At 46.1% G+C, this 23,524-nt stretch overlaps 1 protein-coding gene across 3 annotated transcripts in view; it reads right to left on the bottom strand.

The window, feature by feature from the left end:
- BEND7 (BEN domain containing 7) overlaps window positions 1-13,039 on the bottom strand; it is a 114,077-nt gene extending 101,038 nt beyond the window's left edge. The window contains exons 1-2 of one of the 3 annotated variants that reach the window (XM_075552355.1): window positions 12,643-13,039; window positions 10,256-10,339 (exon numbers count right to left, since the gene is read on the bottom strand). In XM_075552355.1, coding sequence (XP_075408470.1) covers window positions 10,256-10,339; window positions 12,643-12,703 — 145 coding nt within the window. In that variant the 5' untranslated portion in view covers window positions 12,704-13,039. Of the gene's footprint in view, window positions 1-4,965; window positions 5,036-10,255; window positions 10,345-12,642 lie in introns of those variants that run through there. The other 2 variants (XM_075552354.1, XM_075552356.1) reach the window with 2 other exon arrangements.
- Window positions 13,040-23,524: the final 10,485 nt, after the last annotated feature.

Here is a 23,524-nt window from a genome sequence, read left to right as displayed (position 1 = left end):
GCCGAACCCCAGTTTTTCAGCAGGAGTGTATCTGGTAGTTTCCTAGGCTGTAATCTTTTGAGGAGCAGACAGTGTTCGTCTCCTCCCTCGAAATCCCCTGGAACGTGCTCAGTGCAATTCTACTCTGTCACATGGGGTCACAAGCTATAGGTTAAATTGACTCAAAGGGACCTAACAACTATAAGATATTCAGAAGGAAGGAGAGGGGAAGCCTACTGCGGTTCCAAGTGTGAAAAATCAGGTTATCTGTAGGTTGGGGAAGAGCCTGGTGAAATGGTTATAGCCAACATTAGTATTTTATTATCGAAACAATGGAAATCACTCAAGTGTAGTCCAAGGTTTTACCAAGTTTAACCTGAGACTCAAAACAAAGTGTTCTGGCTTTCAAATCTAACTTTGCTCGGCTGTGCTTTACAAGCTGAAAAGGCCTACAGGAGTATTTGAATTGGGCTTTAAAAAGAGGGCCTGATGCAAAGGGCTTAAGTGGAGAGCAAATGCTTTGAAAATGATGAGGGCAAAGAATGTACAGATGTGCTTTACACAACTGATGTATGTATATGTATGGATTGTGATAAGAGTTGGATGAGTCCCTAATAAAATGTTAAAAAAAAAGAAGAGGAAGACGGGATTGAACAGATCAAGCCTGGAGACGGGGTAAGACCTGGCACGTGTCAAGTGACTGGGCAGTGGCATTGAGAAAAAGACATGGTGAGAGGGGCAGAGACCAAGGGCAAGAACGCTTCTGGAAGGAATGGTCAAGAGACCTTTGAAACAAGCAAAACGTTTTTAGGAAATAGAAGTAGCTCCGGCTAGACAGATGAGCTAGCAGGAGACCCCCGCCCTTTCAGCAGAAAAAGGAAGAGAAGGGGTCCTCCCTCCCCCAGATGCTGGATGGCACACTGCAAGCACTCAGCTCAGAGACCCGTGGTTTGAGCCCATAGCTGCTCCACTGGAGAATGCTGTGGGTCCCAGCTTCTGTACAAATCACAGCCTTGGAAATCCTAGTGGGCAGTCCTGCTCTGTCTTTACAGGATTGCTATTAAGTCAGAATGGGTTACAAGGCAATGTTTTCTTTTGTTTTGTTTTGTTTTTCAAAGGGCCTATTCTTGGCATCTAAATACAGGAATAATAATACCTTCACCAAACTGCTGAGGGAGAACCGTGATTGTGTTTGGGAAGTGCCTGCCATACAGCAGGTACGTAACAGCTCTTACCTCCCTCCTTTCTCCCCAAATTCACCTTGGGCTTTCCCAAATGGAAGCTGTGGCTCACCCCCAGCAGCTCCAGAGGAAAAAGAGGAAGCCATCTCCTCCTGTAAAGGCTTTGAGGCTTGGAAACCCAGCGGGGCGGTTCTACTCTGCCCTATAGGGTCACCGTATGAGTCAGTCAGCTCGATGACAGTACGTGTGTTTCCTTCCGTCTGAGAAGAGGGATCAGCAATGGCAAGAATTCCTACTTTGCTGGAGGGCATGTTGGTTTCATGAAGGTGAGGGGCAGGAAGACATTGGGTCAGGCTATAGATGCTGAACACTCGGGTAAGGGATATAAAGTTTAATCTAGAGTCCCTGAGAAGGCAACGGGGAATAGCTAGTTACATGTGGAGATCAGCAGGTGGAATGAGGGAAGGCGGGCAAAGGAGCAGAGGCAGCTATGACACAGTGGAAAGAACCCCAACATGATGTTGAAAGGCCAGACGTCAAGCTGCAGTCAGCTACAAATCCTGTGGGACTCTTAGCAAATCACCTTCCTATTTGTAAAACAGATATAGGGATGTCACAGTGGCGTTGTGAATAGTCACTAAACCATATATGAAAAGGGACTACACCCATAGCATTACCTCCCCAACTTCAGGCAGCAAGAAATGTCTACGAATGACTGGGTCTACAGCTCCAGGAACGCATTTCTATGTGTGCAACCAATTCAAAGCAACCATCGCTGCTGAAGTCCCCTCAAGAAGTTCTACATAATTTGACTTTGCTTGCCATTCTCTCTGAAGCTGGGTTTTGTTTTTTTTTACGATAATAGAATCAGATCTATTTGTAGTGCTTTTCGAAACCTGAGAAACTATCCAGACCAGTGATTGCTTTGTTAAAACAAATTGTTTTATTGGGGATTTTTTTGTTTTGTTTGGTTGGGTTTTTTTTTGGTTTCATAAACAATAATTTATTTCCTCACACTTTGTTGAAGTTGTTTTTTGTTTGTATGTTTGATTTTTTAATTAATTTATTTATTTTAATTAATACATCTTTTATTGGGGCTCATACAACTCTTATCACAATCCATACATACATCAATTGAGCAAAGCACCCTTATACATTCGTTGCACTCATTCGCAAAATTCACCTTCCACTTGGGTTCCTGGAATCAGCTCGGTTTCCCTTTTTTCCCCCCATCCCCCTCCCTCCCCGCTCCCCCCTTCCCCCTGGTCCCTTGATAGTTTATAAATAATTATTATATCTTATCTTACACTCCCCGGCGTCTCCCCTCACCTACCTCCCCATTGCCCATCTCCCAGAGAGGAGGTTACACATAGATCTCCAAGATCGGTTCTCCCTTTCTACGCCCCCTTCCCTCCCGGTGTCGCCACTCCTACCGTGGGTGTTGAGGGGTTCATCCGTCCTAGATTCCCTGTGTTTCCAGATCCCTACTGCACCGCTGTACATCCTCTGGTTTAACCAGGTCCGCAAGGTAGAATTGGGATCATGATAGTTGGGGGGAGGAAGCGTTCAGGAACTAGAGGAAGGTTTTGAGTTTCATTGTTGCTACACTGAACCCTGAGTGACTCATCTCCTCCACACAACCCCTCTGCAAGGGATATCCAGCTGTACAGCTCTTATAACAACCCATACATCAATTGTTTCAACCATATATGTATAGATGTTGCCATCATCATTTTCAAAACATTTTCTTTCTACTTGAGCCCTTGGTATCAGTTCCTTTGTTCTCCCCTCCCTCCACACACTTCCCACCCTTGTGAATTCTTGATAAATTATTATTGTTTTCATCTTACACTCTCCATTGTCTCCCTCCACCCACGTTTCTATTGTCCGTCCCCCTCATGTGAGGGGGAAGGAATTATACATGGGAGAGGGGGGGAGGGAGTTATTACGTGGATCCTTGTGATTGGTTCTCCCTTTCTTCCCCGACCTTCCCCCTACCCTCATTGTATCGCTACTCCCATTACTGTTCCTGGGGAGTTATCTGTCCTGGATTCCATGTGTTGAGAGCTCTTATCTGTACCAGTGTCCATGCTCTGGTCTAGTAGGGTTTGTAAGGTAGAGATGGGGTCATGATAGTAAGGGGAAGGAAGCATTAAAGAACTAGAGGAATGATGTGTGTTTCATTGGTGCTATATGCAAACTGACTGGCTCGTCTCTTCCTTGTGATCCTTTTGTAAGGGGATGACCAACTGTCTACAGATGGGTCTCCACTCATTCACATTGGTATTGTTTTGGGTCTTTTAATGCTTAATATCTGATCTGGTTGACACCTCGTGGTCACACAGGCTGATGTGCTTCTTCCATGTGGGCTTTGTTGCTTCTGCACTAGATGGCTGCTTGTTTATCTTCAAGCCTTTAAGACCCCAGATGCTATATCTTTTGATAGCCGGGAACCATCAGCTTTCTTCACCACATTTGCTTATGTACCCATTTGTCTTCAGTGATTGTTTCAGCAACGTGAGCATCACAGATTGCCAGGTTATTAGAACAAGGTGTTCTTGCATTGAGGGAGTACTTGAGTAGAGGCCCAATGTGTGCTTACTTAATACTTAACAGAGACCTATATCCCTTTGTTATGTTTTAATATATTTACATATGTACATACCTGTATTTAGACCTCTATAAATGTCTTTTGCCTCCTAGTTCTTTCCTCTATTTCCTTTGACTTTCCTCCTGTCCCGGTCCCACTACCACATTTGAGCTTCATTTGGCTCTCAGTACTTCCTCTCAGCTACAATGCCCTTGATCAAACCCCACCAGACATTCTATACCCTCCTCGCCATCGATTTTAGATCTCTTGTCATTCCAAAATCCCTGGGTTTGTTGACTCCACCAACACTTTCCCCCAACTCCCTCTCCCCACTGTCCACCCGGAACTGCCAGTCCCATTGTTTTCTCCTCAGGATTTTTTATCTTGCCTATTTTATATAGACAGACATGAAAGAAGAAGAAGGGGCCCTGTATGCAGTTGCAGGTCTCAGACCAGTGATTTTTAAACTCTGATTGTGGGAGTGCTGAAGATTCTACAGGCCAGTAGAGGTGGGAGAGGCATAAGAATCTCAGACACAGTGTAAGCAGCTTTCGGCCGCCTCCACCTGTTTCCAGTAGCCCTGCTCCCCCTTTATCGGCTGTGGTTCAAAACTACGGTATGCACATCAGAGTTCACCTGAACAAAGAATTTCATGTGGTTATGGACATGGCTTGGAGAAGACCGAGAAGCCAAACTCGTTGCTACAACATGATTCTGACGCGCAGCAGCAACCTTGCATATATAAAGCAGACCTGCCCCAAAGGGTTTCCAACACTTTACAAATGTATGGAAGCAAACTGACACAGCTGTCTCCCATGAAGCGGCTACTGGGCTCAAACCACCAACGTCGCGGCTAGTAGACAGGTACTTAACCACTGCGCCACCAGGGATTCAATGGACAGATAGGCCCTGATTTACCTCCCCCAGCTCTGTGGACGCCTCAAATTCCTCTTCTAAAGGAACAACCTGAGAATAAGGAGCCCTGGGGGGGGCACTGGTTAAGCTCCAGACTGCTAAGTGAAGAGGTTGGTGGTTCAAGCCTTCCCAGTGGCTCTGCAGGACAAAGGGCTGGCAGTCTGTTTCTGTGAAGATAACATTCTACGGGACAGCTCGGCGGTCACATGGGATCATTGGGAGCTGAAACCAGCGCAACAGCCCTCAATAACGACGACGACAACGCAGAAACCGTAGTACCTTCATCGGGACAAAACTCACTCGTATGGAGGCGATTCCAACTCACAGAGATCCCATAGGGTAGAGCAGAACTCCCCGGTGAGTTTTTCTCCTTGAAATAACACAGACAGGGTCATGAGATAACATATATGTTGGTGACCATGAGTTTGCAGTGGGTTTGGCTGGGGGTTACTATTGGCTACCTTCCTAACTACAAGAGACACTCAGAGCTTTCTGTTAACCTTCGCTCCACCTAAAAAAGAAGTGACGTGGAAAAGGACGGGGAGACAAGGACACAATGGAGCACGATGCTGAGGGTGGAGTTTCGGAGAGGGGGGCTCTTGTTCCCTTTGAGGGGTTCTTCTCTCCTTTTCTCTTGGCCCTCCTAGACTTTTGCCCTATGGAGGAGGAGGAGGAGGAGGAGGAGGAAGAGGAGCAGCACTGGTGGCACAGTCGTTAAGAGTTGGGCTGCTAACTCTAAGTCAGCAGTTGGAAACCCCCAGCGGCTCCATGAGTGAAAGACGGGGCTGTTTATTCCTGTAATGAGTGACAATCTCAGAAACCTACAGGATCACTTCTACCCTTCCCTGAACGGGGTCACTTTGGGTCGGCATCCACAGTGAATCTGATTTTGGGCGGGAGCTTCAGACACTTGTGAAACATCAGGGCCTCCTTCTATGGAAGGAGGTATCTCACTCCCTAGGTCTTTAAATACCAAACAAGAACCAGTCGGAGATCTGGGGATAGGGACAGAGAGCAGGTACCCAATTCTAGGGGAAGAGTTTTTCTGTGTTACAGGTGGACCAGCCCAATTCTCCAGAAAAGGAAACACATTGTGGTTGGAGACAAAACTGGAAAATATGCATGGGATTTCCACAGTGTGCCCTTTGGGGAGATTCTGTGGACTTTAGCAGGGACAACTCATGAAGAAACCCACTGCCAAGGGGGGTGGGGGGACGGAGAGATCTCAATTCTGCTCAATTGGCATGGTTACTATACCATGTGCTTCTGGCACTGAAAGTTTTATAGCTGAACTGAACATTTTAAAAAAACAACTGATAAGAGGACCTGGTACATAATTGGAGCTCCATAAACATGTACTGAATGAACAAATGAGAGGCTACTGAACAAACAGGTTTCAAATTCACATACTCTCTTAGTAAATCTGGAGGCCCTGGTGGCTCACTTGGCTGGTAACTGAAAGGTTTGTGGTGTGAATCCACCCAGATGTGGTTAGGAGAAAGGTCTGACTATCACGTCCAAAAAGACCCAGTGCAGCACAGTTCTACTAAGATCATGTCTAACCATCATCCAATGTTTAAAATGAAATTTATTTGAAGTTTGGATTAGTTATAAGCAAGATATTAAGCATTATGTTATTATATTCGGTTTTCTAAAAGCAGTCTGCTACCAGCTAAGGCCTCCTAGTGATCCACATGACAGAAGGGAAAGAACTTTGGATAAGAGACCTGAGTTCACTCCAGGTTCTGCTGTTTAAAGCAAGCCACTCACTCTAAGCTTGTTTCTTCAGTCACGTAATGGGACTAACAGCATCCACCATAACTCCCTCACAGGTATATTGCAAGAATCAAGTGAGACCACAGGTGAGAAACAAATCCAAATTTCAATGTCAATGAGTTAATACCAACTCAGAGTGACTCTACAGGACAGGGGAGAACTGCACCTCTGGGTTTCTGAGACTGTAACTCGTTATGGGTGTAAGAAAGGCTCATCTGTCTCCTTCGGAGAGGCTGGTGCTTTCGAAATCCTGACCTCCTGGTTAGCAGCCCAACGTGCAACCACTTTGCCACCAGGGCTCCTTGCAGATGTGAAAACACTCTAACTGATCAAATGTAACACTCAAAGCGTAATGATGTTACTTAAGGATCTACCTAGGTTTGCCCTCTGGCAACACCCCACAGTTGCTTCAAGCTCTGACACGCCTACACTAGAATCCCTGTTCTGTCCCTTCCTAAAAAAGAGTTAAGAAATCTCTGGCAGGTTACCTATGATTTCCAGAATATTGACTCACACACTTGTGTGAACACAACTGAGCTCGTTCATCTGAAGCACTCAGCTAAATCGCTTACACAACGTGAGTGCTCACACGACTGCAGTCGTTGTCATTACTAAATATTGTTCCTGAGCTGCTCCCAGAATTTGGCCTATCTCCCCAATGGATTATTATAACTCCTGGGAGCAAGGTCAATATCCTATCCATTTCTTCAGTTATCCACAAACACACTCATACACGCCAGAAGAGTGATAAATTCATACTATTTTCTTTAAAACACGGTGGGATGGATGCAAACGGATTACGTTGTTTCCTTGCAAACGCTACTCAAATCTTAAATCCCGTTCCCATCACAGCCAGCTTGAGAGCTCAAGGTCCACAAGATAAAGTCTGACTCCATTAACAAATGTAAAATGTGGGTGCAACTCCCAAATTAGGAACGACTATAAATACCTATTGATTGGCCCTACCACACCATGCAAACACCCAAACTTCTCCATCCACACTGCCACACTCCACCCGCAACCGCAGGCCCAGGATGTGAGCGTTCAGCTTACAGATGCACGTAGTATCAAAGGTACCCATATGCTGGAACATAGAAAATGCCGTATAGGATCCAGAGGGCCATGTTTTAGTACTGACCAAAGCAAACTAAACCCACTGAGTCCATCCTAACTCACAGGCCCTATAGGACAGAATACAACTCTTTACCGAAGCCAACTGTCAACCCCCCCCACACACACACCCGGCCCCCCCTTTTTTTTGGTATCAAAGCACATGTAATCCAGTGGTTTGGGTAGTTTGGTAGCAAATTCCCTTAGATGTCATAAACCTCATACAGAATTCTACATCACAATAAGTAAGGCTCTGGCAAACGACAAGATAGACTTAATTTCAATGTCTGGAGAAGAGTCATTCTAAACTAAAGAACTCTGGGAGCGCTGTGGGTTAGGCATTGGGCTGCTAACCACAAGGTCATTGGTTCAAAGCCATCAGCCTCTCCGTGGGAGAAAGATGAGGCTATCGGCGCCATAAAGATTTAATGTCTCAGAAATTATAAGGGCCGCTAAGAGTTAGGATTCACACGAAGGGCGGTCGGTTTGGTTCTTTTGTTTGAACTATAAAAGGAGTCGTGTTATAACATTACCAACAACACGATTCTTCCTTTCAGATGTCACCAGTAAGATATTGCTATTTGTCTAAAAAGTATGTCTTACTCTTCCACTACTTTTAAAAAATTGGGAGATCACAAAATTAACCAGTTCTTTGGGAACCTCAGGGACCTGGTGGTGTAGTGGTTATATGTTGCTCAGCAGTTTGAAGCTCCCAGGCACTCCATAGGAAAAAGACAGGGCTTTCTAATCCTATAAAGTGTTAAGCGTCTCAGACACCCACAGGGGCAGTTCTACCTGGTCCTTTAGACGCAATGAGTCAGAATCAACCCGATAGCAGTGAGGTTTTGGGGTGGGGTGGGGTTGGGGGGGGTGTCTGGGGAGCTTTATTACACTTTCACCACAGTAAGAGAAGGAGAAATAATCCACTACACACACACATCTGTGCTGCTCAACGTTTTGGCCTGTAGTAACTAGTGTCGGTAAGCACGGTCTCTCGTTACTTGCTCACATCTTCCTGGACAAAGCCAAGAAAGCAGTGAAAGGTGTGCATTTGTCTGAACTCTGGAGCACCAGCATCCCCCCCCCCCTCCAGTCTCATGTTCTCATACACAAGATCAAGTGACTATGGACCAACTGCTCTTAAGATGAAGCGTAAATTTTCCGAGGCAAATTCTTCATTTCAAATGGCAGGGTCAGAATTCCACCTGATCCAGTTTGGGGAACTGAAAAGAATATCATCCAAAAAATACTCTTTCTGGGACACAACATTTCGTTTTATTAACCTCTGGATTGAAAAACAAAACTCGTTTGGGTTTGCTGTCATCTTATCCACAGTAAACAGGTGTCGCGAGCGGGGCACTTGGGGAGTAGTTTCACTCTCCCTGCAAAGATGCACACCTTCCAGTGATCACGTGTGTAAGCAATACTGCAGCAGCCTGCCTCCTATTTGACTTGCGTCTCCGTTGGACTTCTCACTCCTTGGCACCCTTTTTCTCTTCCTTAAAGCATGGCTTGCCCGTTGCTTAATTGGAAGCACAATGCCCTGTGTTTACTGGGAAACTCTGCTTCCCACAGTCTTAACCATCCTCCCCTGTGATAGGACAATTCTGGTCCTGGCATTTCGTAACCCCAACTTTCTCCCCTCCTCTACTTCCTTACTGTGCCAAACCAGTGGTTCTAGCCTGCCAGCTACTCCAGAGGAGAAAGCCGAGGCTGTCTGCTCCCATGAAGACTTGACGGTCTCAGAACTGGGTCAGAATTGATGGTAGTGGGTTTGGGTTGCTCTAGTTGACAAATTCCTAAATCATGTTAAGTTTTGAATCGTGGTTTGCAAATCACAGACTGCACCTCCCAGGCGCTGCATGCACAGTGCATGCTGTATTAAAAACTACATACAGAAAGGGAGGCAACCTTCTTGGCTACCCACCCACCTCTTCTGTAGCAGCACTTGTCTAAAGGACTCAGAGAGGCTGCTTTTGCTCTGCTGGACCCTGAGAGGAGCCTGGCATGAGGATGGTGATGAACAGTGAGGCTGGGGCAGGTCTCTCAGACCAAAAATATTGGTGCGGAGCAAGCACAAAGCCCTGACAATCAGGAGCTGCCCGGTGACTAGTACTATCAAGAGGTGGTTAGACAGACACTCACACTTTTTTTTCCTTTCCGCTTTTTTGACTGTAGATTTAATTTAATTTTGTCATGGCAGGATTAGCAACCAGGCCACAGAGGTGAAGGGACATTATAATAAGACAGCACATTAATCCTCTATCCCACCCAAGGCAGAAGCAAAACCAAACAAATAGCAGCTTCCTGGAAATTGAATTTCTGTTATCCAGATGTCAAAGATGTAATACCCCAATTACACAAACTATTGCCAGTGAATCATGCCAGTGGATATGTAAATGGGTGCGCTCAGAGCCCCAAAACTGCACAGTCAGCATCTGGCTCTGTGAGTGAGTGATAATTAGCACTGTGTGTAGACACTAATAAACATTTATGTCTGAAATTACAACTTTTAGCAATGTTAATAAGGGATGTATTGGCAATCTGTAAAATAAAAGGTCTTGAAAAGAATGTCATACATTAAGCAGTGGAAGACATTTCCCGTTCTTGCACAATCTGGTTTTTTTTTCCCCTCCCTTTCTCTCTTTCTAATTGCAAAAGGCCACACTGTTTTGCTAAGAAATTAATTGACATAAGAACCTACCTAAAAAAATGGGCTGTGTCTCTTTGGCCTCCCCATTAACATCGTTGCTGAATTCTGAGATCGTGTATACTTCGTGGTGATAATCTGGGATAAGAAAAACAACCAAAAATTAGAATTCTAATGACTAGCAAGATATGAATAAGCAATAGACTACAGAATCCCAATTAAAGCTAGAAGCACAATCTATGCTTTAATTGATAAAACACAGTGTTGGTGAAGTCAGTTAGCTACAGCACTGTCGTTCATAGTAATCCCCCAGAACTTTGCTTTCTCTGAGTATAGTAGCTAGCATTGAAATATTACTTTGACTTTAGAAATGGGCTTTGTTTGATCATAGTTTTCCCAGTAATTTTGTCCACAGATGCCAGTTATTAAGTTGCTTTCCTTTCAGATAACGACGATGTTTATAAAGAAACACCTCATCCGCCACAGGCCAGGGGAGGTTTTCAAATTTATCTCTACCGCCTCTTTTCTTGGCCATATCAACAATATAGGTTTTGGAGCTAGCTCAGTGTACCCAGGAGGAAAACAACAACAACCCCGTTGTTAAGCAGTTTAAAGGTAGGCACACATGAAAAATACTAATTTGTTATTTTAAATATAGTGTCATTTGGCTAAGAAAGCAAGATTCTCATCTTTCACACAAGTGAACCTTTCCCAATCAGCCAATGTCCTTTAATATACGATTGGTTTCTTTTCTAAAAATTCACCTACACACAGAAGAATCACATCCATAACTTGCGTGTGGGGGGGGGGCGGGGCTTGCTAAGTCAATCAAACTTTAAAATACATGGCTTTACAAGCTCTCTTTCTCGAGACTTATGCTGTGGCAACCTCGTTTTTCTACAAAGTACAATCGCTAGGCACGCAGATATTCATTTCTCCCTAACAGCTCTTCCCTTTTGGGCCATGGACTCACAGGTCAAAGTCTATAAAACTACTCTTACTCTTAAGATAAACTAGTCAGTTCCCTGAGGTCATAAATACGAACACAACCTCCATTCAGTGAATCAGATAGCACCAACTGGCTAGTCACAAGTGCAGAGACTTTTAAGTACAAGTAATTGAATAATCCGCAGTGCTCATGGTGGGGAGGAAGGGGAATATATAGATCTCTATCGATATCCATGTATATATCAAGAGTTCATGGTGGGGAGGAAGGGGAATATATGTGTATGTGTGTGTATATATCAAGAGTTAACAAATAGTTTGAATATATAAAACTATTTTAGGCCTCTTTCATTAACGTGTCCAAGCTAAATTTGGGGGGAGGGGAGAGTTATGATTAGATCTTCAAAATGTCTATAATCAAACCATCTTCAGACTAAACAAATGGAGGTTTTACTGACTCCGCATCTGTTAGTTTAGCTTACTTTGAAAAATGCTATTACCTGCAATAGGCCTCTAAGTTTCATCAGTTTATATGTGACTTCTCTAGGTGGTTAAAACAATCGAGGTGTTTTTTAATTTGTTTGGTTTTTTTTTTAGCTCTCTGCCCTGCTGTCAATGCTAGATAAAACATCATTGGAAACGTGGATAAAACCGTGGTTTTGTTTGGACCTCAAGTGGATTCAAAACCCATCTTTAGAAAAGTGTTTCTAAGCTCAGTATTAGAACCTGTACCATTACAAGGAAACAGTCACCGACCTCTCATTGAAGGAGAGGTCATGCATTTCCAGAGGCACCTTTGCACGTCGGTTTGGAATCTTTAGCTCTCACCATTTTCCAAAAAAGTCAAATCAGGGAAATGAAGGTTCTGCCAAGTCACTCAACAGACTCAGACACGACGACTCAACTTTACCCTCCTCTAATCAAACAACCGAGCCCAAAGTCTGTCCTGTGCACCTGTTCCGTGAACAGGAACTAGAAGGCTTTAAAAAACGCTAAAAAGACTTGATCTGACTGGTAAATGATGTGTCCTAAAATACCTTTCCAAACCCAAATCCACCTATGTAAAAAAGATGCTGGAAGCCAGCAATTCTTATCTGGCCTTGTACACCTCAGGGGGGTTTGCCTCCACCTATTCGCTTTCTGTTGAGGGGTGCTCTCATGTGTCCCGATCCGGCCAAGGTGAGCCGCCCCCCATCGCAACCCCCCCAGTGGAATACCAGGGACGCCCCGTGCTCCCCAAGCGTCATTGTTTGCTAATTTCCTGATGTGCCCTCCGACTTGTTTACATTCAATAACATCCTGCTCCCCCCTCCACACACACCCCCAACACACACACACACCTCACAACTTTCCTGCGGCCCGGCTCCGGCGGCGCCTCCTCCGACACCCCGCGCGGGAGGGGGCCGTTTGGGGGTGCAGGCAGCCGGCCCCGGGCGTGGACGCCGCGGGAAGCGCTCCCGCCCGCCGCCCCGCGCGACCCCGGGCCCGCCGCCTACCTCGGTTCACCAGTTTGAAGCTCGGCGATTTCCTGCTCCTTTTGCGCGCGGAGAACTCCATGGTGCCGGGAAGGCGGCGGGAGGCAGGGAGGCGGCGGGGCGCGGCGGCGGCGGCGGGGCGGCCGGGGCGCAGGTCGGCGGCGGCGCGGCGGCGGGGGAGAAGCACCGCGGGGAGAAGCCGCCTCGGACGCGCGGACTCGGGTGCGCCAGCTTTCGGGTCTCGGTGGGAGGCGCTTTCCCGGGGAGAAGTTGCCCGCTTCTCGTCCCCGCCCCCCTCACCCCCTCGGAGGTCCCCTTGTCGCTTGCCAGGCGAGCCCCACGCGGAACTTTCCGACGGGGCCGGGCCGGGGGCGCGCGGGGGGCCGGCCTGGGCGCAGCCTCCGGACGCGGCGGCGGTCACGGCCCCGGGGACGCGGCGGGCGGGCGGGCCGAGCGAGGGCGGCGGCGGCGGGGTGCGGAGCCGGGTCGGGGCGCTCCCCGCCCCCGCGGGGGGAGGGGCCCGGGGGCGGGGGGAGGAGGCGGCGCCGCCGGGGCCCCGGGGCCACCTGCTGGCCGAGCCCGCCCTCGCCGCCCGCCGCCATCCCCGGGGGCCGAGGGCCGCCGCCGCCCGCCCGCCCGGCCGGCTGCGCTGCGCCCCGGAGCGCACGGGGAGGCCGCGGCGCGGCGCGCTCGGCCCGGGCCCGGCCGGCTGCCCCCTGGGGACCGGCCTCCGGGGGCCCCTGACTCGAGCGGCTCGGGGTCCGGGAGCCGGGCCCTGCCCCGGGCGCCCGGTCCGGAGGGAGGCAGCCTCCTCCCGGGCCTCGGTCTTGGTCAGGGCCGCGGCCGGGCCGCCCTTCGCCGCGCTCCCCGAGGCCGATGGCCTGGATGAATAGTCCGGGGCCAACCTGCTCCTTTCACCCGGAGCTGCCCCACGTCGAACGGCCAGACCCACTGATTTTAGGCAAGTTTTCAAAGGGAGGGGAACCCCAAAACTTAACAGCCTGCACGCTACACGAAAACGAAAAGATTTTCATTTTTAGCGCCGAGAGGTGTCAGGACAAGAGTCCGCTCCAGTTATTCCTCCAGTGCACGAAGGGTGGGATGAATCCCTGGAGTTATGTTCAGGCAGGGAACTTGGAACGTGGGGTTTGGAGAGGGTGCAAAGGGTGAAGGGGACTCTGTCAGTGGGTGCCTAATCCTCTAGGGAAGGCCAGGCCAGGAGACTGCCACTTGGTGTCATAAGAATGTCCAAATAATTGACACACAGATAAATCAGTTACTCGTTTTATATGCTCTGAAGAGAGGGAATAATAACTCATTTTACACACACACACCCCCTAAGGAAGGCCAATCCAGGAATGTGATCTAGCAAGCTTCCAGGTACCTTCTCCAAAGTTACTGTTTCTAGACCAAAACAGAAACTCTGTCGACTCCTGGTGGAGTCAAGCACCACGGCCAATTCACGTCACCAAAAGGTTAAAGCCAGGTAGGAAAGGGTGTGCTCATAAATGGAGCTGCACGTACCTGCCATGGGTCCCGTTTAAATAAGGAGAGGGGCGCAGGGTCTGTTCTTTCAGACAGACAGTGGAGAACTGCCCGGCAAGAGAGAAGTTGCAGGCAGCGGACATGAACACTCACAGAGAAAAACAATGTAACAAAGTAGTGGAGACGGAGCTGGGCACAGATCTTGAGTTCTTCGGTGGGAAAGCACAGTATATGGGAAGGCTCTTTACGCCTTTCCTGGAAATAAGAGAACTGTTCATTCCGGGTGCTAAAAAAAGCCCCTAGACAAGAGGTTCTTGACCTTTGTGGCCACTTTTGTCACTGTTCTAGGCCGTCTCCCCAAAAATGTATGTAGGACAGAGGGCAATTCTGCGTTGAAAAAAAATTGTTTTGGGATTCTTAGACCCCAAGAGTCCTAAAAGGTAGCAGAGGGGATTAAAAAGACGGCGAGGATTAAATTAACTACCCTATTTGATTCTCTCCCACCCCATCCCACCCCATCCTTTGAATTTTAGGGTGGGGGAGAAAATTTCTTTGAGAAAAAAAGCATATTGTACTGTTCTCACCCTGGGACCCGTCCCTTTTAAAATACGTCAAAGGACCCAAGACAGAGTTGTGCTGGTTGAGGAACCTTCCTGTATTTGAGCATAAAGTGAAATTTCATTATGTTGAAAGACATTGAAGGTGCTATAGCAAGAAGCAGATCCCTAGGGGAGATATTAACACTGGTATTTTCAGTTCAAGTAGGGCTATGAATTCCATTTAGTGAAGCGGATGTTTTCTACACAGTTGCGAATATATCTATTTTAACTAAGTAATTTTCCTTTGATCTATGTAGGCCTCCAATGATGGTCTATAAATTGGTCACAGCTCAGGCCGGATCAATTAGTCCGCAGAGAAATCAGCAAATCTTCATTCTACACAATGCAATGTATTTTATATGTATTTTATATACATATAGCTAACATGAAGTAGGTAAAAGTTAATTACATCCGTGTTAAGAGTGGGAGAAAGATGAGGCTTTGTACTCCTGTAACTGTTAGTCTCGGAAGCTCACAGAGGGCTCTCTGAGCCAGCGTGGACTCCATGTGATGAATTTGCTGTGGTGTGGTGGTAGGAGTGTCCGCGGGAGGTCCTCTAGGAAATCCACAAAGGTCATTTCTCTGCTTCAATAACTTAAAACTCCAAATGTTTTAGATGTACAGCTGTATATGCTACTAAAAAAATTCAGTGAATCTAGGACAGACTAACCCCTCAACACCAGCGGTGGGAGTGGCGACACCAGGAGGGAAGGGGGTGTAGAAAGGGAGAACCGATCTTGGAGATCTATGTGTAACCTCCTCTCTGGGAGATGGGTGATGGGAAGGTGGGTGAGGGGAGACGCCGGGGAGTGTAAGATAAGATATAATAATTATTTATAAACTATCAAGGGACCAGGGGGGAGCGGGGAGGGAGGGGAAGGGGGAAAAAAGGAAACCGAACTGATTCCAGGAACCCAAGTGGAAGGTGAATTTTGAGAATGACGAGTGCAACGAATGTATAAGGGTGCTTTGCTCAATTGATGTATGTATGGATTGTGATAAGAGTTGTATGAGCCCCAATAAAAAGATTTATTAATTTTAAAAAGTTCATTTACACTTCAAAAAAAATTCAGTGAACACTGCCCAGTGACTCCCAGGCTTCCTGTAGGCAGAATATCTGGTATGTGACCATTCTAAACTCATTGATTGTAGATCAAAGATTAAACATAGGCTTTAACCTTTGACTAAGACTAGCAGTTTGTTCAGAAAACACTAAGTAACCAACCCCCCCTCTTTTATTAGGACTCTTCTGGAAACTCCATACTGAGGGTAGTTTTATGAAAATTTTCATCTTTATCTAGAACTGTGATTCTCAACCTGTGGGTCAATACCCCTTTGGGGATGGAATGACCCTTTCTCAGGGGTCACCTGATTCATAACAGTAGCAGAATGACAGTGATGAAGTAGCAACAATAATAATTTTATTGTGGGGGGGGCACCACCACATGAGGAACTGTGTTAAAGGGCCACAGCATTAGGAAGGTTGAGAACCACTGGTCTAGAACTATCCAGGAGAAGGGAGAAAGATGGGGCTCTCTACTTCCATAAACAGTTACAGTCTTGGGAACCCACAGGGACAGGTCTGCCCTGTTCTACAGGGTCTATGTGCATCAGCATTGACTGGATGGCAGTGAGTGAGTGAGTGAGTGATCCAATAGAAATATAATGTATATATGTTAATTAACATTTTCTTTAGCCACATTTAAAAAAGTAAAACTGGCAAAAGTAATTTTAATGTAGCTTATCTAGCCTAATAAAGTAATAATTAAAACATGTAGTCAATATAAAATATTAAGGAACTATCTTGCTCTTTTAGGGGTACCGAGTTTCAAAATCCAGTATATATTTAACACTCAGAAGACAAATCAACTTGGAGTAGCCAAAGTTCAAGTGGTCAGTAGCCACATATGACTAATTGGCTACCCCACTGTATAACTCTGATATTAGAGGAAGATTGAATCAGGATATGACTACCACTTGCTTATTGTTTAATTGTTTTACTAATAACAAAAAAGAGATAAGCAGATTGGTATTGTGCTTAAATTTTGTAACTGATGGAAATCTTATGAATTGAAAATCCTGTCATTAATTTCGTACTTATTTATTAAATTTTGGGACTCCTTCAAGAAGATTAATAAATGTAAATACTAGGTTCCCTCTTATGACAATCCCCAATCAGATGTGCCCTGGAAAAAGTAGTCCTTCACCATGGACTAAATGATGTCCCCCCAGAGTATGAATGGGTTGTGTTTATTATGTTAATAGGACAGGATATATGGCTTGAGTCAATCGCTTGTGAGATATAAGAGATTAAGCAAATAAGTAAGCAGTGATGTGGGAAGAGAGAGGCCCCACCACATGAAGCTCACTCAGGAGCAGAAGCTCAGGACACACAAGGATTGTCTACCAGAGGTGACAGAGAGAATTTAAACTTGTAGCCTTCTAAACTATGAGAAAGCAAATTTCTGTTTGTTAAAGCCACCCACTTGTGTTGCGGGGCTGCAGCACTAGTAACCCACATAGATTTGGGGACCAGAAGAGTGGGGTGGTGCATAAGCCAAACCGACACCAAACTCCTTGCCATTCCGACTCAGAGGCGCTGCAGGCCAGGGTAGGACTTTCCCTGCGGGTTTCCAGGACAGTGGCTCTGCGGGAGTAGAACGCTTCCTCTTTCTCCTGTGGCGTGGCTGGTACTTTCAGACTTCTGACTTGGCGGCTTAGCAGCCCCTCTGGACACCACTGCCGTACTAACAACTACCTAACATGTGAAAGTGGTTTTAGAATTGAATAAAGGGTGAGGCCTGGAAAAGTTGTAAAGTCCCTATTGCTTTAGAGCAGGTGTCCTCAAACTACGGCCCGCGGGCCACCTGCGGCCCACCGAGGACATTTATGTGGCCCACCGGGTGTTTTTTGCCCCGTTTGTGTTTTACTTCAAAATAAGATATGTGCAGTGTGCATAGGAATAGTGAAGGAAGGCTAATACGTTTTATGCAGTGGCAAATAATTTGTCTGAATTGCATTTAAATGTTTGGTGGGAAGTAGAACTTGTACGTGATTTAATTTGATATTTACTCGGCTGAGGAGATTTCTAAACAAGATATTAGAGGGGGCGTGTGGTATCTGCTTGCCACCTACAGTAAAATGTGAAACTAAAAAAAATAAAAATAAAATAATAATAATAATAATTTAAAAAATTGAAACTAATGGTTCTAATGATGAACTGTGAAAAGAGGGCACAGATTTGGAAAATTCTGTTGTACAAACTAAGGACCCATATCCTAGAATTTTCACCAAGCATGTGGCTATATGGTCTCTTACTAAAGAGAATAAACCTATGACTAATGAATCTGACCAACTCTCACAGCAGAAAAGCTATCAGCTTAGGAGACAGAGGAAGAAAGCATGCTGTCTGCCTCCTGGAATGTTATACGCAGGAGACAAATCAAAGGAGCTGTATCAGTTGTCTTCCCAAAAAAGGACTATCCCTCAAGCATCTTGGGGGTTAGCAGGACTGTTGGAAGGAGACCAGGAAGCAGACCCTCCTTGATTCCAAAAAAATCCTATCTTCAACTTCTGGAGTGTGGGGTGCTGTACCAGAGGACAGGACCACTACCCAAAGCTGAGGAGGAAAGCTGACATACCCAAGGGCAAAGGGCCTGCCAAGGACGGAGAAGATGAGGTCACTACTCAGATGAACTAGGAGAAGGGGCCACCCAAAGCGAAAGGAGCTGAGTTGCTATCCCAGTCGGCCTGGAGGGACAGAGCTAAAACACAGGTCTGTGAAGTCTCCACCCCAATCCAGAAGGCATGGCCCACACCAAAAGTCTGGAGAGTAAGGCAGTTGCCCGGATAATCTCAGAGAACGCAGGATAATTTTGAAGCCCTTGAGTGCTAATAGAATTTATTCTGTTGTGTTTTGACCTTGGTTGGTGCTTGTTTATTCCCTTTTTCCCTCCAATGTATCCCATTTGTAATGGAAATATCTATCTTCTGCTTATTCTATTGTATTTTAGAGGCAGATAACTTGTCATCTAAATGTCAAAGGTTCACAGATGGGGCTGAATTTTGCCTCGGGATGGAACACACCTACTCTCATGCATATACGATCTAAGTGATTTTGGAGAGATTTGGGGCTTGGAGTTGATTTAAGACTTGTGGTGATGTGATGGGGTAAATGTATTTCATGTGGCAAGAACATGAACTTTGCAAGGCCAAAGAATGGCAGGCTAAGAAGTGAATTATGTCTCCCAAAATATGTGTTGTCAATCTTTACCTCCGTGACTGTGTGTATAAGCCCGTTTGGGAAGGAGCTGTGTTATGCTGAGATAATCGGGATAGAGAAGGAATTAAACTAGTAAGCAGAGGTAAGGGTAGAGACATTCCAAGCCCCATGAAGATGACCCAGGAAGAGAAGCTCAGAAGAGACAAGAACCTTCCTCCAGAGCTGACAGAAAGCTAGGTGTATGAATGCATGCACCTACCCTCCTAAACTGCAAGAAAATAAATGGGTTTGTTAAAGCTATCCAGGAAAGTGGAAGCGTGAGTTATGCCCACAAGAAACAGAAGGAGGGTGCCTAGTTATATATTCAGCTGTTAGTATAAGGAGCCCTCGTGGCGCAGCGGGTTAAGCATCTGATTGATAACTTAAAGGTTAGCATGTTTAATTACTACCGACTCCTTGGGAGGAAAATGAGGCAGTCTGTTCTCTAAAGATTTACAGCCTTGGAAACCTGTGGAGCAGGTCTCTTCTAGAGGGTCACTGAGTTGAATTGACTTGATGCAAGTGGGTGGGCTGGCTGGCTTTTGGTTATTATGGTAGATAGTCTTAGGCATTTTTATATATGGTTTTGTTGGATATAGCTAATTTTCCCTTGTGCATATGCCCACAACTGGAATTGCTGAATTATGGTGTGTGTGTGTTTATATGTATTTTTTAAGCAAAAGGGAAGAAATTTATTGGAGCCCATATGGGATACCCTAGGGAAGGCCCAGCACACCCTACTGTGTAGGCATGCCCAGCAAAGGGTCATATCATTCACTGTATCCCCATGTCCCAGAGGGACTCCCCTTGAGCCAAGCCCCAAAGCCCCAGGACTGGCTGGGGGTAGGGACGTGCACATATATTTTGAGCTCTGGTTGTTGCTATTAGGTGCCATTAAGGTGATGCCACCTCATAGTGACAGTACATATAACAGGATGAGACACTACCCTGTCTTGTGCCATCTTCATGGTCATTGATAGATTTGTGTTCGTTGTTGGCTGTTATTTAGTCCATCTCGTTGAAGATATCCCTTGTTTTTTGCTGAGCCGAGCCTCTCCATTCCCAGCCATGATGCCCTGCTGCAGCAGTTAGCTGGTCTTTTTGGATGATATGTCCACTGTGGTTGCACCAATGGACCCTCCCATCTGCAGTGGACGAGCATTCCAGTTATTCCAAATCTGTACCAGCTCTAGAAATTGTCAGCCCTTTTCATTTTAGCCATTGGAGGGGGAGGGTGTCAATTTAGTGGGATTTCATCGTGGCTTTAATTTGCATTCCCCACTTGACCAATGGTGCTAACCACATTCTGTTGTTGTTGTTGTTGTTAACCACATTTTGACCCTTTGGACATCCCGTTCAAAGGTGTTGAGTTGTTGGCTGGTCTCTTTCACTAATTTGACATTCTTTCTAGATGCTGGTCTAAATCCTTTGTATACTATTTGCATTTCAAGTATCTTTTCCTTATCTGCAGAGATAATCGTACAAAAGCTGTCTTCACCTGAAACCCTGAATGTGACAGTGATTGGAGAAATTGAAATGTAGAGTTGTGGGACTAGTCCATGCTACAGTGGAAAAGATCAAATTGAGTACCTTACACTTGGGCTATTATGCCACAGAATTAATTTTTTTGTCATTGAGTGAAACTCTTAGATATGTGAATAATTCCTGCAAAGTTGTTTAGACAATAGAAGTTAACTTGAATTTTTCTCACATAACCGAAACGGCGATGATGCAAAAGATCAGTGCGTTCATTCAGCTGCTGGCTGAAAAGTTGGTGGTGCCAGCACACTGAGGGAACGCCAGGGGAAGCCAGCCCCTAACGCATCATTACGGGTCCGGTAGGTGCAATTGTGCAGCAATAATAAGTAAAGATCATAGTAAAGTTAGAGAGAGCATGAGCGATAGAAGAGAAATATTGAAATAAATGGAGTCAGACACATTTCATGGTAGCATGCTCACCTCAGCCCCGCTTGGTGGTCCACGTGGAGGGAGCGAAATAATCTTTAATGCTGACCAGGGCTATTATATTCTCTGGGGACATGCAAGCACGTGGCCTCGAGTCAGAGTTGACTGGAGGGTAACTGTGTTTTGTTGTTGTTTTGAGCCTAGTAGTGTGGAGTGTTTCTCTGCTGTCAGACATCTTGGCTTTGGACCCCAGTTTTATTGCTTCCTAATGGCAGGATCCTGGGAAATCCAGGCACTAATAAAAGATAGTACCATAGTATAAAGTACCAACCACATCATGAACAGTTTGCCATAGGAACTGTTGACTGGTAGAAGAGGCTTAACTCCTATAGGGGTTAAGGTAAGGCTAACGTGCAGGAGGAGCAGGTACCCCCAAAAGCAACTACTTCAGGCTTTAGCACGAGCAGACAATAGAAGAACTAAGGGTCAGGAGACGGTCTCACCAAATCTGAGGTTGAGTCTTAAGGAAGATGTGACTCCAGGTAACACTCACCCTGTGATGGCCACAGGCTCGCCAGAAGGGGAGGGCCCTGCTGGCTTGTAGAAGCAGCTGCTTGTAAGAATGTGGCCTGAAGGCACAGCTGGACCGGCTCCAAGCTGGCCACTGGGCTCCACGCTGAATAGTAACAATGGAGGCCCAGACCCTGAAAGGGAAGGGTCTTCCTGGGCTTATGGCTTTGCAGTGTCCCTCTAGTGCCCTCTGTTGACAAAGCCTACCGTTCCGCCAGCTCCAGTGTCCCCAAACAGAGCAAAGCAGGGCGGTTTGGTTTGTGCCCTCGACAACTAAGATAGTGAATGTGTTCACTTATGCTAATTTGCTTTACCTGGAGACTGGATTGCCCTCCTCCCAGGTGAACGAATGCATGCAAATACTTGGACTCGTGGCTAAGACACACTCACACACTCACAGCCATGGAGTTGATTAGTGGATGAGCATCAGCCTTGTGCACTCACTACCCAAGGGCCTTGTGGTTGTTCCTGGGTGCCAGCTAGTGCCCCACGTGACAGGCCAGAACGCCCCCTAGGGTTTCCCTGCTTGTCATGTTGATGGAAGATCTCCAGGTGTTTTGTCTGTTTTGTGCTCATGCCACCACTGGTTTTGTTCTACCTGGCAACCTTTTCGGGTTCGCAGCCAGACTGTTGTAGCTTAGTTATTCCTATGGGCTCGTTCTGACTGTCTTGTGCCAGGCCCGGCGTGTAAGCCATTCAACCGAACAACCAAACTCACTGCTCTCTAGTGGAGGCCAAGTCATTCACAGCAGCCCCACAGGGACTGTAGCGCTTTATGGGGAGTAGAAAGCCTCGTCTCTCTCCCTCACAGCTGCTGGTGGTTTCGAACTGTTGACCTGGCAGTTAGCAGCCCAATTTCTAACCGCTCCACCACCATGGCTTCTTTATAAGCTGTTACAGAGAGATGAATAAAGACACATACTCTCGCCACATGTCCCATGCCATCCACAAGATCATACTGCTTTAATGATGAATACTATCGCAAATCTTTTAAGAATCTCAAAAATTTCCTCCCATAGTTTATCAACAGTATTATGTTTCATCCAACTCCTTTCAGTATACAGAGATGAAGGATATCTTTCCGTTTGATTCCTAAGTGGAGGAATCGGTGGCAAATTAATAACTTCATTCAACAATATGACTCCCTACGACAGTCCAGGTGGTGTTCTATCTAGTTCCTGGGGATGCAGAAAAGAAGAGGATAAAACGAAGTTCCTGTCAGGGAATAGGGAAATACGTTTAAAATATGATAGAAGTGGTACAAGTGCTATGAAGAAGAAAACTGGAGACAGAGGTAGACTTGATTCTTTTCCCCAAGTCTCATAGCTTAGAAGTGTGTGTGTGTGTGTGTGTGTGTGTGTGTGTGTGTGTGAATTTTATGTAGATGATCCGGTTTCTTATCAGTCATACAAACCAGAAACCCCAGCATCCCAGGAAAACCTGCTGGCAAAGTTTCCCCCTTGTACATAGATTTTGGTTAGGTTTGAGTTAAGTTTCATATATGTTTTTCCTTCGTAATATTCTAGAACAGGTTCACTACTTCAGTGAATTCCCATTCACTGTACCAAGGTGCACAGACACTCAATTTTCAAGTCTTCTCCCAGTCAGCAGAGATCTTTTTTCTCTCTTCTCTCTCAGAGGAGGGACAGTTCTATCTGGTGAGTTGCTCAACCCCATCTTTTCGCCTACAGGTCTGAATGCCAACATCTCCTTCAATCTGAGCAGGGTGTCTGCACCAGATCCTCATGCACAGATTCTTCCTGTGTTCACTAGTCATAGGCATGGCAGAGCTCCCACCCATGAAGTAAAGGGAGAAGTTTTAGGCTATGAAACCATTCTCTACCACTGAATCTACCGCCACCACCCCCATTCCAAAGATCTTAGAAACGTGTCTGAAAATTATAGGAACCACAGATTTAAAAAGTGCTAGTTTGATATGTTTGAAATTAGTGCTTTAATTTATTCACCACAGAATGTCTTCACACATCGCTGTTTTCTGTAATTTATACCATGCACTGTCTACTCAAGGTAATGTGTGGAGCATGGTTAAATTATGCCTAAAAAGGGATATGAAAACATCTGC

The sequence above is a fragment of the Tenrec ecaudatus genome, chromosome 6 (assembly GCF_050624435.1).
Source record: "Tenrec ecaudatus isolate mTenEca1 chromosome 6, mTenEca1.hap1, whole genome shotgun sequence".
Taxonomy (NCBI): domain Eukaryota; kingdom Metazoa; phylum Chordata; class Mammalia; order Afrosoricida; family Tenrecidae; genus Tenrec; species Tenrec ecaudatus.
This window is presented reverse-complemented; position numbering and strand designations above follow the sequence as displayed.